This window comes from Loxodonta africana, chromosome 7 (assembly GCF_030014295.1).
Source record: "Loxodonta africana isolate mLoxAfr1 chromosome 7, mLoxAfr1.hap2, whole genome shotgun sequence".
Lineage (NCBI taxonomy): Eukaryota > Metazoa > Chordata > Mammalia > Proboscidea > Elephantidae > Loxodonta > Loxodonta africana.
The window spans coordinates 95,057,532-95,076,189 of NC_087348.1; the positions used below are offsets into that span (position 1 = coordinate 95,057,532).

Here is an 18,658-nt window from a genome sequence, read left to right on the forward strand (position 1 = left end):
ACCCGCCACAAAAAGTATGCTATTAGTGATGCTTATTTGTCTTAATTAAGTATTGATATACAAGGCTAACTATTGTTAACAGATCTACGTTCAATGGGAGGGGAATGGGAGAAGAGGGAAATATATATATATATATATATATATATATGTACACAGAGCCACATGCACAGAATTCTGGTTCCCATGATCTTTGTCCTCTGGTGTCACAAGTAGTTAGTCATATTATAAGGGAAAAAAGACTGTGCAGATGTAATTAAGGTTACTAATTAGCTGACCTTAAAAGAGGGAGATCAACCTAGATTACCTGGATTAACCCAATGTAATCACATGAGCTCTTTAAAACAACAAAGTCAGAGAGATGTAGTAAAAGGGTAAATCAGAGGAGTCTGAAGTATGAAAAGCATTTGACACATCATTGCTAGTTTTAAAGATGGAAGAGACCATAAGCCAAGGAATGCAGCTGGCCTCTAGAAGCTGAGAATGACCACCAGATGAGAGCCAGAAGGAAAATGGAAGCATCAGTTCTACAATCATAAGGAAATAGATTCTGGCAACAACTTGAATGATGTTGGAAGTAGATTCTCAGCCAAAGCCTCCAGGTAAGAGCCTAGACAAAAGGAAGTAAGTGGAGCTAAGGTGTTTCTACACCCCTGCATTAACCAGAAAGAGGGTGAAAATACCAATTAATGTTAGATTTTGATAATGTTAGACTTTGTAATTTTTCTGGTGGGTACGAAAAGAATAAAGCGGGTAGGGTAGAAAATGGGGTATACCCTGCAACTTAAGAGAGAGGAAAATAAAATAATGCAAAATGCTTAATACCAAAGAAGGCAAGAAGAGACAAAAATGAATACAGGGGTGATGGGACAACAGTATTTGGAAGATTACAGATGTAAGCTGAAATATAGTAGTAATTATATTAGTACAGAAATGTCTTTTATTTGTAACAAACTGTAAATATTGCCAGAGTGGATTTTTACAAAATCCAACCATATGGTATCTACGAAAGAAACTTCTAAAACATAAAATACAGAAAGATTAAAAAGAAAAAAGACAATGACCAACGGAAATTTGAAATAAAAACCACAACGCCATTTACATTAGCAGTAAAATATTACTTAGGTATACATATATAAAAGATCTATATAAGGAAAACAAAATCCTGATGAGAGAAATTAAAAGAGATCTTAAAAAATGGAGAGATATTCCATGTTCATGAAGAGGTAGACTTACTAGTATAAAGATGTCAATTATTCCCAACACGTCTATACATTCAAAACAATCTCAGAAAAAATCACAGCAAGTTATTTTGCAGATATCAACAAAATGATCCTAAAGTTTACATGAAAAGGCAAAAGACCAAGAATAGCCAGCACAATACTGAAGAAGAACAAAGTCAGAGGACTGACACTACTAACTTCATGACTTACTTTAAAGCTACAGTGATCAAGACAGTGTATACTGATGAAAGAATAGACACGTAGATCAATGCAACATAATAGAGAGCCCAGAAATAGACCCACACAGCTACAGTCATCTGATCTTTAACAAAGGGGCAAAGACAATTCCACGGAGAAAATAAGTCTTTTCAATAAATGGTGCTAGAACAAATAGACATCCACATTCATAAAAATGAATCTGGCGCAAAATACTGGTAGAGGAAGGAAAAGACAAGCACAGAATGGGAGAAAATAGTTGCAAAACATGTAGCTGATAAATAACTTGTATCCAAGATATATAAAGAACCCATAAAACTCAACAACAAAAACACAAACAACCCAATTACAAAATGGGCAAAATATGTGAACAAACATCTCACCAAAGAAGATACACAGATGGCAAATAAGCATATGAAAAGACGGTCAACATCATATTTCATCAGGGAATTGCAGATTAAAGCACTACACACACCACTTAGAATGGCTAAAATACAGAACACTGACAACCCCAAATGCTACTGAGGATGTGGAGTAACAAGAACTCTCACTCACTACTACTGGGAATGAAAAATGGTAGAACCACTTTGGAAGACAATCTGGAAGTTTCTTACAAAGCTTAATACAGTCTTACCATACGATCCTGCGATAGTGCTCTTAGATGTTTACCCAAACAAGGGGAAAACTTATATCCACACAAAAAGTTCCACATGAATGTTTATAGCAGTTTTATTCATAATTGCCAAAAATTGGAAGCAACCACAATGTCCTGCAATAGGTGAATGGATAAACAAACTGTGGTATATCCATTCAATGGAATATTATTCAGCAGTAAAGAGACATCAGCTATCAAGCTACAAAAAGGCATGGAGGAACCCTAAGTGCGTATTGTTAAGCAAAAGAAGCCAGTCTGAAAAAGCTACATACTGTATGATTCCAGCTACATAACACTGTGGAAAAGGAAAAACTAGAGAAGACAGTGAAAAGATTAATGGTTGCTATGCATTGGGGTCAGGGCATTCAATACATAAAAAACAGGCAGTGAAACTATTCTGCATGATATTTTAATGGTGAATACATGATATTATGCATTTTTCAAAACACACAGAACTGTACAACACAAAGAGCAGGTGCTAATGTAAACTATGGACTTCAGTTAGTAATAAAGTACCAGTGTTGGTTCGTCAAGTGTAACAAAAAATTACACTACACTAAAGCAAAATGGTAACAATAGGGGAAACTGAACAGGGAGGAGGGGGATGCATGAGAATTCTTCGTATTTTCTGCACAATTTTTCTTAAACATAAAACTCTAAAAAAGAAAGTGTATTAAAATAGAAGATAAAAAGAAAAAGGATGAAAAAGTTAAACGATGCAAAGTGGTAAGGATATGTTAACATCATACAAAATAGTCTTTAAGGTTAAAAAGTACCTTACAAGACAGTACCCAGTACTGGGGAAGCCAGCACAACTTGTACAAGGCAAGCTCATGGAAGCTCCACAGACACACCCAAACTTCCTGAGGGATCGAGTAACTGGGCTGAGGGCTCTGGGGACCATGGTTTCGGGGAACATCTAGCTCAACTGGCATGACACAGTTTATAAAGAAAATGTCCTACATTCTACTTTGGTGAGTAGCATCTGGGGTCTTAAAAGCTTGTGAGCGGCTATCTAAGATACTTCACTGGTCTCACCCCTTTAGGAGGCAGGGAGACTGAAGAAAACTAAAGACACAAGGAAAGATTAGTCCAAAGGACTAACGGACCACAGCTACCAAGGCCTCCACCAGACTGAGTCCAGTACAACTAGATGGTGCCTGGCTACCACCACTGACTGCTCTGACAGGGATCACGACAGAGGGTCCCCAACACAGCTGGAGAAAAATGTAGAACAAAATTCTAACTCACAAGAAAAGACCAGACTGATTGGCCTGACAGAGACTAGACAACCCTGACAGCATGGCCTCCGGACGCCCTTTTTGCTCAGTTATGAAGTCACTCCTGAGGTTTACCCTTCAGCCAAAGATCAGACAGTCCCATAAAAGAAAATGAGACTTAAGGGGCACACCAGCCCAGGGACAAGGACTAGAAGGCAGGAGGGGGCAGGAAAGCTGGTAATAGGGAACCCAAGGTTGAGAAGGGAGAGTGTTGACGTATCATGGGGTTGGTAACCAACATCATAAAACTATGTGTACTAACTGTTAAATGAGAAGCAAGTTTCTTCTACAAACCTTCATCCAAAGTACGATACTGAAAAAATAATAATAAAAACCCCAGAAATCTACAAAATTTCAAACCTCTGTTGAAAGTGATCAAGAAAAAGGAGGGAAGACACAAATATCTGACATCAGACATCAGACATAAAAAAGGGAATAGTACTACAGATGCTGCAGGCTTTAAGAACTACACGAAGGGGATGCAGTCAGTAAAATCCAGACTATGGGAAAATCTACAGGACAAAAAACTTATTTCTTTAACAAATAAGCTGCATGGGGAAAAGTCTGTGTCTGGACAAGTGGGAACCTCTAGGTTAAAAGAGACTTAAAAGACATTTTAAAAAGGCTAAATCAAGATACAGTACTGAGAGATGCACACTTGACGAAATTATGAAGAAAAGCAAGGAAGTAATTATCATAAAGTCAAGCAAAGATTACTTTTAGGGGGGCAGAGGGGACTGTGATTGAGACAGGGCATGTGGAGGGCTGCCATGGTAGCTGGTGAGGTTCATTTCATGAACGAGCAGTGATTACACAGGCGGTGTGCCTTACAGTAATTTAATGATTTTATGGTTATTGTAGCTTTGTTATATTTTAAAATAAAAAAATTAAAAGGATAGTAAGAGGTTAGTTATTATGAACAACTTTGTGCTAATAAAGTTGAAAGTTGCATAAAACAGAAACATTCCTAGAAATATGTCCTATATAAGCGTTTTAAAAATTAAAACAGTAGTCAAGATAATTCACAGATAAGTTCTACCAAACATTCAAGGAATAAATAATTCCAACTTTATACAAACGTCCAAAAAAAAAAAAATAGCAAGAGAGGGTTTACCAAGCAACTCATTTAATGAGGCTTACTTAACTTCAGTACCAAAACCTGAAAAGGACTGCACAAGACAGGAAAACTATGGGCCTGGGAGAAACGGTTAACCGCAGGCTTAAACCCTTTCTTCATGGGAAGATAACATCAGTTTTACCTTTTCCCAGCACTGTTCTTAAAAACATACCAAATCGGCTCATGAAATACTAATGTAGTTTAGTGTGAAAGTGACCTCCGAGTGGTACCTGTGTCTGGACTAGAAGGACTGAGAACACGCATGCATTGAACATGAGGGCCTTGCAAAACTCAGGTCTTGGCTTCTTTGTGCAGTGTCTCTTAGAAATCTTGCCTATATGGGGCCTTATCACTTAATATTTAGTATGACCTTTGTGGGCACTAAGAAGCTGTACCCAGAATGCTGTACTGGCTCCCATTAAAATGTCTGATGCTATCATGCTGACATGCTGTGTTTCCTGATCTCTATTGAACCTCAAGCAAGGTTAGACCCTATTGTGCCCATCACTATGAATGTGAATCTGAACAAAGTCCACTGCAGGTCAATCTTACTCATAAACAAAGATACAAAAGTCATAAATTAAATATGAGAAAACAAAATCCAACCATAGAGACAAATAAAACACCATGACCAAATTGTGTTTATCCAAAGAATGCAAAATTGATTTTATATTAGAAAATCAAATCATTTTCCATAAGATAATCATACAATACTGTTAACAGATGCAAAAAGTATTCGATACAAGAACACATACTTTTGTGGTTACAAAGGGGGGAGGGAGGGAGGGAGGGAGGGAGAGGGCTTTTTATTGATCAATCTGTAGATGGGAACTGCTTTGGGTGAAGGGAAAGACAACACTCAAAACAAGGAAGGTCAGCCTAATTGGACAGGATTAAAAGTAAAGAGGTTTCCGAGATAAAATGAAAGCTTCAAAGGATAGCGAAGCAGGGGCTGGGGTCTGGGGAACTTGGTTTGAGAGGACTTCTAAACCAATGGGCAAAACAATTCTATTATGAAAACACTCTGCATCCCACTTTGAATTGTGGCACCTGGGGTCCTAAATGCCAACAAGCAGCCATCTAAAATACATTAATTGGTCTCAACCCACCGGGAGCAAAGGCAAAGGAAGAACACCAAGGTCACACGACAACTAAGAACCCAAGAGACAGAAAGGGCCACTTGAACCAGAGACCTACAATATCCTGAGACCAGAAGAACAAGTTGGTGCCCGGCCACAATCGATGTCTGCCCTGTCAGGGAGCACAAGAGACAACTCCTGAGGGAGCAGGAGACCAATGGGATACAGACCCCAAATTCTCATTAAAAGACCACACCTAATGGTATGATTGCGACTAGAGGAATCCCAGAGACAATGCTCCCCAGAACTTCTGATGGCACAGGACAGGAACCAACCCCGAAGACAAATCATCAGGCATGAAAAGGACTGGTCAGTGGGGGGGAGAGAGATACTGATGAAGAGCGAGCTAATTAAATCAGGTGGACACGGGAGAGTGTGTTGGCAACTCTTGACTGGAGGGGGGATGGGAAGATAGAGAGAGATGGAAGAAGGTAAAATTGGCACGAAACGAGAGACTGTAAGGGCTGACTCAATAGGGGGAGAGCAAGTGGGAGAAGGGAGTAAGATGTATGTAAACCTACATGTGACAGACTGATTGGAATGGTAAATGTTCACTTGAAGCTTAATAAAAATTAAAAAAAAAAAAAAAGTATTCGATAAAACCAAACATACACTCATGGGGAAAAAAAAAACTAAGTAGTCTAGGAATTTAAGGGAGATTTCTTAACCTGATGAAGATTATATACAAAATAATCTCCAGCAAACAGACTTAATGGGAAAATGTTGCAGATTTTTCCTTTGAGATCAAGAACAAGAAAAGGCTGATCACTATCATCACTTCTACATAAAATTGAATTGGAAGGTCTAACCAGCTCAATTGGCAAGAAAGAGATATAAAATATAAGGACTCAAAAAGAAGACACAATAGTTATTACTTACACCTGATATGACGGTAAGTAAAAATTCAAAAGTGGCCTACAAATAAATTATAAGACTAAGAAAAAAGCAAAATTGCTGATAATAAAATCAATATATAAAAATCAATCATATTCTTAAATATCAGTTAAGAAAATACAATAGCATACAATATCAGGTACCTAGGAAAAAATCTAACAAAATATATGTAAGATCTCTAAAGGGAAAAATCAATACATTTTATTAAGAAATATTTTCAAGGACCCAACTTAAGGAAGAGATAGTATCAAATACAAGGACTAGCAAACTCAATATTGTAAAGATGTCATTTCTTCCCAAATTAATTTACAATAATACCAATCAAAATCCCAACATACTTTTTATGGACCATGAAAAATAGATTCTAAAATTTGTATGGAAGAAAAAGGGATGAAAGATCATGAAGACATCTTAGAGAAGAACACTGGGTGAGGACCTGCTCTACCAGATACCAAGACTGATAACTAGACAGTGTGGAATTGGTGCAGAGATAGACCAACGGGCCAATGGAACATAACACACTGCCCAAATACAAACCCACACCTGTATGTGCACTTGATACACGACAGGTTTGGCACTGCCCAGCAGCAGAGAAAGGACATAGTTCTTAATAAATGATGCTGGGACAATTGAGAAAAAAAAAAATAGTTTCTTACATCACAGTATAACAAAAATTAATTTCAAGTGGATTAAAGGTTTAAATGTAAAGGGCAAAACTATATAACTTTTAGAAGATGATAGAGTAGAGTAAAAGTAGTCCCTGATTTACAACAGGGTTTCCTTTCGACGACTCCACGAGTCCGTCGTGATGGAAGTCGAATACCCTTTTTGTTTTAAATTTTCATTCTTATTGCCTTTTACTATCAGTATCTTTATAAATCCAATCTTTGAACATCTACAACTGAACATCAAAGAATAACATCAGCCAATTATGGGCTGCAACACTGTATATAGTACATATTACTAACAATAAGATGTAGAAAAACAAAAACAGGACAGTAGTAAGTGTGGTTCATTGTAACTCGAATGCATATGTTGTTAGTCAGGGACTACCTGTACTTTCATGACTTTAGATTAGGGAAGGACCTCTTAAACAAGACACAAGAAAGCACTAATCATAAAGGAAAAGACTGATAAATTTGTCACCCTGGAAGAAATTTCCTTTATTAAAAGATTTTATAAAGAGAGTACAAAGGCAAGATATAGAGCGGAAGACCATAAGTGTTACGCAAATAACTGATAAAGTGCTTGTATTTATAATAAAGAACTCCCACATATCAAAAGATACATAACCCCCCCCAAAAATGGGCAAAATACTTGAAACATCACTTCATGAAACACCAAATCAAAATGGCCAATTCACTTATAAAAAGTGTCAACTCATTTATAATTAGAGAAATGCAAATTTAAACCACAATAAGATACAACTACATACCCACCAAACTGACAAAAATTTAAAATATCAAGTATTGGTGAAGAAGTGGCACAACAAAAACGCTCATACACTGCTAGTGGAAGTGTAAATCAATACAATCACTTTTAAAAAAGAATTTGGCATCATTTTCTAGTAAACCTGAAGGTATGCATAAACTTGAGCTAACAATTCATTTGGGATATATCCTAGAAAGATTTGTGCACATGTGGTTCAGGGTATATGTACAAGAATGTTCATGATAGCAGTTTTCATAATCAGTCAAAACTGGAAAAAAAAACCAGTGTCTATCATTAGTTGAATGGTTAACTTATCCTACAGTATATTTATACAATGAAATATCAAACAGCAAAGAAAATGAATGAATCACGTTGACATACAAAGTTTGGATGAACCTGGCAAACAATGCTAAGTGAAACAAAAAGCAATGACTACACTAAGATATTAGTGATAAAAATTGCAGAAACAAGCAAAATTAGGTTACATATTAAGAGATATATTCACACATGATAAAACTATAAAGAAATTTTTAGCTAGGATAGTGGTTACCTCGAGATGAAGGAGAGGGTTGTGATCAGGACTCGATATAGGTGGACTGCTGAAACTGGCAATATTCTATCTCTTGAGTTAGTAGGTGGTTATACTGGTGTTTACTTTGTAATTATTTCAAAACTGTATTTTTTATAATCTATGCAATCTTACATATTTTATAATAAACATATTTTACATGTCAACACGTAAATAAGTTAAACCATATGATCTTCCCTATAGATGCCCCAAAAGCATAGATAAAACTTCACAAGCTCATCTGATAAATTTTTTTTAGAAAACTGGGAATCACAGAACATTTTCTTAACATGAAAATATGCACCTTAAACTATCAGCAAACAATATACAATTAATCTGAGTTATCTGTCAAAGAGGGGCAAGGAATAGAAGTTGGGGCTTTGAAGAAAATCAGGGATTATCCCTACCCTAAAGACACAGAGAGTTACTTTCCATTAGGATTGAAAAAAGGGAGCTGTTCAAGATTGCACTACTACTCAGACTTGTGCCCAATTTCCACGTTGCACCCTGGAGGCACACGACCATGAGTGGGGGACTGCTGCATGGGAGCTTATGGAGGCTGATCATTAAGCATCTCAGTCTTGGGAGCAATGGTGAGGATTCCGGAGCCAATCTTATGCTTAATACAAAAGACTGTTGTGAGAGTCATGTTGGTAACATACCTGGAAGAGCAATTCCAAAAAGTGGTCAGGAACCAGTACCTGACTGAGGCATTGTATAACAGAAGTAATAACGGCCAAGGTGGTCAGTGTAAACTGATGATCCGAGGTTCCCCTCACAACCACCATACTATTTTGGCTGTACTGCAGTAAACCTCCAGACTTTGATATAACACAAGGGGATGGGGAGGGAGCCGGGTAAATTTAAATACACCTTCTCACTTATCCACTATCTTGTTATCTGATATTTTGCATTTACATAGTAGTAAAAAATCTACTAACCAAAAATTTTGCACATTAACACCGTGTGTCTGGCAGTAATGAATGCTGAGATGCAAGGTGAGACTAACATTGGCCTTGATGGTTAAGGTTGTGTCAACCTAACTGGGCCATGATTCTCAGTTGTTTGGTAGTTCTATAATGATGTAATCTGGCAGTTACATAACGATGTGATTTGGCAGTTATATAATGATGTAGTCATCCTCCATTTTGTTATCTGATATGGTCACCCTCCATTTTCACAAAATATTGATTTTTCATAATGACCTGGTCTTTGGAGCCCAACCTGATTGATAAGGAAGGAGAGGGTGTATTAGACTTTGCACAAACCTTGACATCTACGGATCTCTGAGCCATATTTTAAAAAATTTGTAAATAAAGAATGAAACATTTCTTGTATTTCAAGTGCTGCAGAATAATTCATAAGTGGTTCATAAATAAATACTGCATATAAACTGATGAGAAAACTTATCGAAGGCCCCAAAAGATAAATGGACAAGGGAAAACTAAAGAGAAATTATTTAAATAAACTAATGTCGAAAATCAATGATTTGAATTAAAACAAGGTAAAAAAAACAATTCCATCTAGCAAATTAACAAAACTTATTCAAAATTAGAATATTTAATGCTGGCAGTGGTTTTTTTTTTTAGTGGTAGGTTAAAACACAAACTTTCACATAAACCTTTTGAGAAAGTACTTTGGTAATAGGTATAAAGAATTTTTAAGAGTGTTTGTTCTTCTTGCCTCAATAACTCCACTTGTATAATCTATCCTAAGAACATTAGTCAGAATACAAAATTTATCTGTACTGTTATTTTATAAAACTACAATCATAATGCCTAACACTAAAAAATGGATAAGTATACTATATCATCTTCATGTGATGAAATATCTTGAAACTAAAAGACGTTCAGAGTTTTAATAATTTGTTAAAATGTCTGTAATTATTTTAAGTGAAAACAGAAAAAAATGTATCTATATACACATATGGAAACCCTGGTGGCACAGTGGTTAAGTGTTATGGCTGCTAACCAAAGAGTGGGCAGTTCGAATCCTCCAGGCGCTCCTTGGAAACTCTATGGTGCAGTTCTACCCTGGCCTATAGGGTCTCTGTGAGTCGGAATCGACTCTGTGGCACTGCGCTTTTGGTTTATATACACATATAAGCATAAAAACCAAACCCAGTGCCATCAAGTCGATTCAGTAAAAATAAGCAAAGGAAAAAAAAAAAAGGCTATGAAATATACCAACAAGTGATACTTGAGAATGAGACTAAGAAGATTTTATATTTTCTAATTTTTCTTCATATTTAACAAATCATGTTAAAATCACAAAACATATTTTACTGCTATAAAGAGAAAAATAAAATGTATTCCACTGGAAAAAAAAAATGCCTCATATCCCAACATGCCTCTCCTCCCCTAAAATACCAGATAATGGGTAATATTTTACAGCAAAGTTGGAAGGCATTGGGTCAGAAAAACTGGAAGTGTTGAGAGCAGTCCAGGAGTAGAAGTTTAGCCATGAAAGGGTGCTGAGAAGGGACAGCCATCTCTATGTTCAGAGTCTTCCTAGGATAACTCCTAAGGGCAGGAGGAGGCAGGGGTTGTAGGTGATGCAGAGACACCAGGGTTCAGAGACAGAGATCATGAAGACCAACTGCTGTAGATATCAGTAACCCAGACAAAAAGACTGAGGGGTAAGACAGCAGGGAGTCACTATCTGAGTAGCAGGACTGGGGGCACTGGAAACAAAGACAAAGCTTCCCATTGAGCTAGATGACAGATTTCGTCTAAGTACGATACTGAGCACAGCTGGAAGTGGTGTATAGTAGGTTAAGGTGCTAAGCATCCTCACTCCCACCCAGAGTCAGGCCTCTAACCCATAATCTGTGGGATGTCCAGTTTTGTCCACCCTGCCCTCTTGTGCCACCACATCTTTGCGACCTGGTGTATAATCCAGATGGCTATCAGACCAAAGAGCCCTTACATAAATGAAAATGCAAAAAGTGAAACTCACCAGTCAAAACCAAAGTATTCATTTGAGGTTTCCACCCACACGAACAGTGAAATCACAGAGAAGCCAAATGAAATAATCATAAATGGGAAGAATAACTGCTCTCTCTGGGAAGAAAAAGAAAGGAAGCTAATTTAGCTCCATTTATCCATGCAATTTCATAACAAGCAATTTCTGTATCTACTTGTTAAGGTTAATACCACTGCCAGTACTTTCCATCACCTCCCCAGGCTGGACTGGCCACTCTCTTATTCTCACCCTCCCTCCAACAAGAATCTTGTCTGTGCCTATTTACAGCATTTATTACACTGAACTGTACTTACATGTTTATGTTTCTATCTGCTGCTACACTGTTTCTTCTTTGGGAAAAAAGGTAACTTCTCTTACATATCTCTGTATTGCCAATATCTGGCATAGTTCCTTGAATGCAGCTGGCTCTCTATAATCACCTGTTGAAATTATCCACCTCTCTACCTACCAAATGTTTGTTTGGTGATTCATTCATTGAGGTATTCATTCATCAGTTTATTTAGTCATTTATCTGTCTACTGGTGGGGGGAAGAGAGATGTCAGGATTGAGGAATAATTTTTTTTTAGTAGCTATTTTGTGCCATTATAATGCTAAGGACCTCACAAGCTACTTTTACTTTATTCAGTTTGTTTCTCAGAATAGCCATATGAGTTAAGTATTTCTAATCTCATTTTGTAGAAAAAAGAACTAAGACTCAGTGCGATAAAGCAAGTGGATAAACATCACACAGCCAAGAAATGTCAGGGTCAGAACTAGAACCCACAATAGTGAGCCCAAAGCCAGGATGGAAGACATGTTCAAACTGGGTCTTGAAGGCACCCACCCTACCACTGAAAAACATGTCACAAAGCACCCATGCTACAAGCTGGCCAAATCCTTCCAGAAAGGATAAGCTTATGTTGCAATCTGAGTTAAGAGTTCTAACCGTCTCTTATTCTCTGTATCACATGAATAAGTAAATTTGACCTCTTTGGGGCACTGTTGTTAATTTGTTATAAATGGATAGACTAATTCTTGTCCTGTCTAAAGTACGATTATGGGGTTATCGCAAGGGTTACTGGAGCTAGTCAGTGGCGAAATTATACTTTTTTTCTAAATGTTAATTTTGTCATTGTTGAGAACATACACAGAAAAACATACACCAATTCCACAGTTTCCACATGTACAATTTAGTGACGCTGAATACACTCTCGGAGTTGTACAACCATTCTTAACCTCATTTTCTAAGTTGTTCCTCCCTCATTAACGTAAGCCTATTACCCCCTAAGTTTCCTATCTTTCGAGTTGCTGTTATCAATCTGATCCTATATTCTTCTTAAAAGAGCATAATGCTCAAGACAGACATTCTTTACTTTGTTGTTGCTGGTAGGCGCCATCGAGTTGGTTCCAACTCATAGCAACCCTATGCACAACACAACAAAACATTGCCCCATCCTGAGCCATCCTTACAATCCTTGTTATGCTTCAGCTCATTGTTGCAGCCACTTTGTCAATCCACCTCATTGAGGGTCTTCCTCTTTTCTGCTGACCCTGTACTCTGCCAAGCATGATATCCTTCTCCAGGGACTGATCCCTCCTGACAACATGTCCAAAGTATGTAAGACACAGTCTCGCCATCCTTGCTTCTAAGAACCATTCTGGTTGTACTTCTTCTAAGACGGATTTCTTCGTTCTTTTGGCAGTCCATGGTATATTCAATATTCTTCGCCAACACCACAATTCAAAGGCATCAATTCTTCCATCTTCCTTATTCATAGTCCACCTTTCACATGCACATGATGCTGTTGAAAATAGGATGGCTTGGGTCAGGCGCACCTTAGTCTTCAAGGTAGACATCTTTGCTCTTCAACTCTTTAAAAAGGTCCCTTGCAGCAAATTTACCCAATGCAATGCATCCTTTGATTTCTTGACTGCTGCTTCCATGGCTGTTGATTGTGGATCCAAGTAAAATGAAATCCTTGACAGCTTCAATCTTTTCTCCATTCATCACGATGTTGTTCGTTGGTCCAGCTGTGAGGATTTTTGTTTTCTTTATGTTGACGTACAATTCATACTGAAGGTTGTAGTCTTTGATCTTCATTACTAAGTGCTTCAGTCCTCTTCACTTTCAGCAAGAAAGGTTGCGTCATCTGCATAACGCAGGCTGTTAATGAGTCTTCCTCCAATACTGATGCACCATTCTTCTTCACACAGTCCAGCTTCTCGGATTATTCGCTCAATATACAGATTGAATAGGTGTGGTGAAAGAATGCAACCCTGACCCACACCTTTCCTGACATTAAACCAATCAATATCACTTTGTTCTGTCCGAACTAACTGCCTCTTGATCTATGTAAAGGCTCCTCATGACCACAATTAAGTGTTCTGGAATTCCCATTCTTTGCAACATTAGCCATAGGTTGTTATGATCCACACAGTCGAATGCCTTTGCGTACTCAATAGAACACAGGTAAACATCCATCTGATATTCCCTGCTTTCAGCCAGGATCCATTTGACATCAACAATGATAGTCATGGTTCCAAGTCCTCCTCTGAAACCGGCCTGATTTTCTGGCAGTTCCCTGTCGATATACTGCTGCAGCCGTTTCTGAATGATCTTCAGTAAAATTTTGCTTGTGTGTGATATTAATGATATTCTTCCATAATTTCCACATTCAGTTGGCTCACTTTCTTGGGAATAGGCATAAATATGGATCTCTTGCAGTCAGTTGGCCAGGAAACTGTCTTCCATATTTCTTGGCATAGATGAGTGAGCACCTCCAGTGCTGCATTTGTTTGTTGAAACATCTCAATTGATATTCCATCAATTCCTGGAGCCTTGTTTTTCACCAAGACCTTTAGAGCAGCTTGGACTTCTTCCTTCAGTACCATTGGGTCCTGATCATATGCCACCTCTTGAAATGGTTGAATATCGACTAATTCTTTTTGGTATAATGACTCTGTATTCCTCCCATCTTGTTTTGATGCTTCCTGTGTCATTGAATATTTTCCCCATAAAGTCCTTCCCTGTTGCAGCTCGAGGCTTGAAATTTTTCTTCAGTTCTTTCAGCTTGAGAAACACTGAGCGTGTTTTTCCCTTTTGGTTTTCCATCTCCAACTCTTTGGACATGTCATTGGAATACTTTACTTTCTCTTTTCAAGACGTCCTTTGAAATCTTCTGTTCAGTTCTTTTACTTCATCAATTCTTCCTTTTGCTTTAGCTGCTCGACGTACAAGAGCAAGTTTCAGAGTCTCCTCTGATATCCATCCTGGTCTTTTCTTTCTTTCCTGTCTTTTCAATGACCTCTTGCTTTCATGTATGATGTCCTTGATGTCATTCCATGACTCGTCTGTTCTTCGGTCACTAGTGTTCAATGCATCAAATCTATTCTTCAGATGGTCTCTAAATTCAGGTGGGATATACTCAAGGTCATATTTTGGCTCTTGTGGACTTGCTCTGATTTTCTTCAGTTTCAGCTTGAACTTGCATATCAGCAATTGATGGTCCGCTCCACAGTCGGTCCCTGGCCTTTTTCTGACTGATGATATTGAGCTTTTCCATCACCTCTTTCCACAGATGTACTCAATTTGATTTCTGTATGTTCCATCTGGCGAGGTCCATGTGTATAAAAAAATATAGTCACCGTTTATGTTGGTGAAAGAAGGTATTCACAATGAAGAAGTTGTTGGTCTTCCAAAATTCTATCATTCGATCTCTGGCATTGTTTCTGTCACCAAGGCCATATTTTCCAACTACTGATCCTTCTTCCTTTCCAACTTTCACATTCCAGTTTCCAGTAATTATCAGTGCATCTTGATTGCATGTTCGATCAATTTCAGACTGAAGCAGCTGATGAAAATCTTCTATTTCTTCATCTTTGGCCCTAGTGGTTGGTGTGTAAATTTGAATAATAGTCGTATTAACTGGTCCTCCTTGTAGGCATATGGATATTATCCTATCACGGACAAGGTTGTACTTCAGGACAGATCTTGAAACCTTTTGATGATCAATGCAACACCATTCCTCTTCAAATTGTCATTCCCAGCATAGTAGACTATATGACTGTCCAACTCAAAATGGCCAATACCAGTCCATTTCAGCTCACTAATGCCTAGGATATCGATGTTTACACATTTTATTTTTTACGATTTCCAATTTTCCTAGGTTCATACTTCATATGTTCCAGGTTCTGATTATTAATGAATGTTTGCAGCTGTTTCTTCTTATTTTGAATCATGCTACATCAGGAAATGAAGTTCCCCAAAGCTTCACTCCATCCACTTCATTAAGGTCGACTCTACTATGAGGAGGCAGCTCTTCGCCAGTCGTCTTTTGAGTGCCTTCCAACCTGAGGTGCTCAACTTTCAGCACTATGTCAGACAGTGTTCTGCTGCTATTCATAAGGTGTTTACTGGCTAATGCTTTCCAGAAATAGACTGCCAGATCCTTCTTCCTAGTCTGTCTTAGTCTGGAAGCTCAGCTGAAACCTGTCCTCCATGGGTGGCCCTGTTGGTACCTGAATACCAGTGGCATAGCTTTCAGCATCACACCACCACGCAAGCCCCTACAGTATGACAAACTAGCTTTACTAGTTAAGCTAAACTATTGTTCTTTAGATGGCTTTGGGGGATACTTTTGGTTTAAGCTTTAGAGATTATCTCAGGGATGTAGATTCAGGGGTTCATCCACCCTCCATGGATCCAGAAAGTCTAGAGTCCATGAGAATTTGAAATTCTGTTCTGTGTTTTCCCCCTTTTGATCAGGATTCTCCTATGGAATCTTTTAAGAAAATATTCAGTAATGACAGCTGAGCACTATCAGTTATTCTGGCCTCATGGCAAAAGAAGGCAGTTGTTCATGGAGGCGATTAGCCACACATTCCATATCCTCCTCCTGTTCCCGATATTCCTTCTTCCTGTGTTGCTCCAGGTGAATAGAGACCAGTTGTTGTGCCTTAGATGGCTACTTGCAAGCTTTTAACACCCCAGGCATTCCCAAAAAACTAAGAGGTAGAACAGAACCACTAAACACATTATTAGGCCTATTAATTGGGATGTCTCAAGAAACCATGACCCTAAACCTCCAAATCAAAAAATCAAATGCCATGAGGTATTTGGTTGTACATAAGCAGCCTCAGTAGCTACTTCTACAGGCGTACAACTTAGTGACAGCCATCATCATAATCAGCTGTACAACTCTACCCTTAATCAATGTGATTTTCCCACCATCGTGTACCCCCCTTTTCCCCCTCCCTCCCATCCCTGGTAACCACTAATAAACTTTAGTCTGTATACACTTGCCTTTGCTTGTCTCTTTAAACAAGTGAGATCATACAATATTTGTCCTTCTGTGATTGGCTTATTTCGCTCAACATAATGTCTTCAAGCTCCATTCATTCTGTATCAAGACTTCATTTCTCCTACTGGCTGAGTAGTATTCCATTGTACGTGTATATCACATTTAGTTTGTCCATTCATCTGATGATGGGCATTTAGGTCGTATCCACCTTCTATTATGACTAACACTGCAATGAATACTGGTGTATTTTTGAGTCTCTGCTTTCAAGTCTTTTGGGTATATACCTAGAAGCGGAATTGCTGGACCATATACTAGTTCCACTTTTAGTTTTGTGAGGAATCCCCACACTGTTTTCCAAAAGAGTTGTACCATTTTGCATTCCCGCCAACAATGGCTAAGTGTTCCAACTTCCCCACAGCCTCGCCAATAGTTGTTCTTTTTTTTTATTATTATTTCTTTTTAAATCTTAGCTATCCTAGTGGGAGTGAAATGGTACCTCACTGTGGTTTTGATTTTTATCTCTCTGATGGCTAATGATGCTGAGCATCTTTTCATGTGTTCAGTAACCATTTGAATGTCCTCTTTGGTGAAATATCTATTCAAGTCCTTCAGCCATTTTATGATTGGGTTCTCTTTTTAAGTTGCTGAAGCTTTATACATACATATTGGTTATTAAATTCTTCTTAGATGTATGATTTCCAAAGATATTCTCCAGCCAGAGCTTGTCTTTTCACTTTTTTGGTAAAATCTTTTGATGAGTAAACATTTTTAATTTTCATGAGGTCTCATTTATTTGTCTTTTGCTGTTTGTGCTTTTGTTATTACATTAGATAATCCATTGTTGAAAGCTATACCTGACAGTGTAACCAGTACTTGTTCTTCTAAGAATTTTAGGGTTTTAGTTTACACATTTAGGTCTTTAACATACTTTGAATTTGTTTTTGTGTATGGCGTGAGGTATGGATCGTTTCATTATTCTGCATGTGGAAATTCAATTCTATCAGCATCATTTATTGAAGACACTCCTCCTTCCCCATCAAATGCACTTAGCACCCTTATCAAATATCGGTTGACCATAGATGTGTGGGTTTATTTCTGGACTCTAAATTCTATTTCATTGGTCTATATGTCTGTTACACCATTATTAGGATGTTTTGATTACAACTGTACAGAATATTTTAAAATCAGGAAGTGTGAGACCTCCTACTTTGTTCTTCTCTCTCAACATCGTTTTAGCTATTCAGGACCTCTTGCCATTCCATATGAAGTTAAGGACTGGTTCTTCTACTTCTGTAAAGAAAGCTGTTGAAATTTTGATCAAGATTGTGTTGAATCTACAGATCACTTTGTATAGTACCGACATCTCAACAATATTGTCTTTCAATCCATGAACATGGAACATTTTTCCATTTATTTAAGTATTCTTTAATGTCTTTAAGCAGTGTTCTATACATTGTGTAAATCCTTCATGCCTCTGGTTAGATTTATTCCTAGGTATTTTATTCTCTTAGGTGCTATTGTAAATGGAATTGTTTCCCTAATTTCCCTTTTAGATTTCTTATTGCTCATATATAGACACCCAACTGTTTTTTTTTTTTTAATTGTGCTTTAGGTGAAAGTTTACAGCTCAAAGTAATTTCTTATACAAAAGTTTATGCACATACTATTTTGTGACATTAGTTGCAATCCCTACGATGTGACAGCATACTCCCCATTAACACCCGGGGTTCCCTGTGTCCATTCAGCCAGTTCCTGTCCCTTCCTGCCTTTGCATGTTGCCTCTGGACAGAAGCTGCCCATTTGGTCTCATGTATCTGACTGAACTAAGAAGTACATTCCTCACGTGTATTATTTTTTGTTTTATAATCCTGTC

General features: G+C 37.8%; 1 protein-coding gene across 1 annotated transcript in view; it reads right to left on the reverse strand.

Moving 5' to 3' along the window:
- Positions 1-18,658, reverse strand: part of LOC135232184 (glycerophosphodiester phosphodiesterase domain-containing protein 4-like) — a 104,792-nt gene that overhangs the window by 83,880 nt on the left and 2,254 nt on the right. Inside the window, exon 2 of the mRNA XM_064289519.1 lies at positions 1,431-1,542. Coding sequence (XP_064145589.1) covers positions 1,431-1,542 — 112 coding nt within the window. The remainder of the gene's footprint in view (positions 1-1,430; positions 1,543-18,658) is intronic.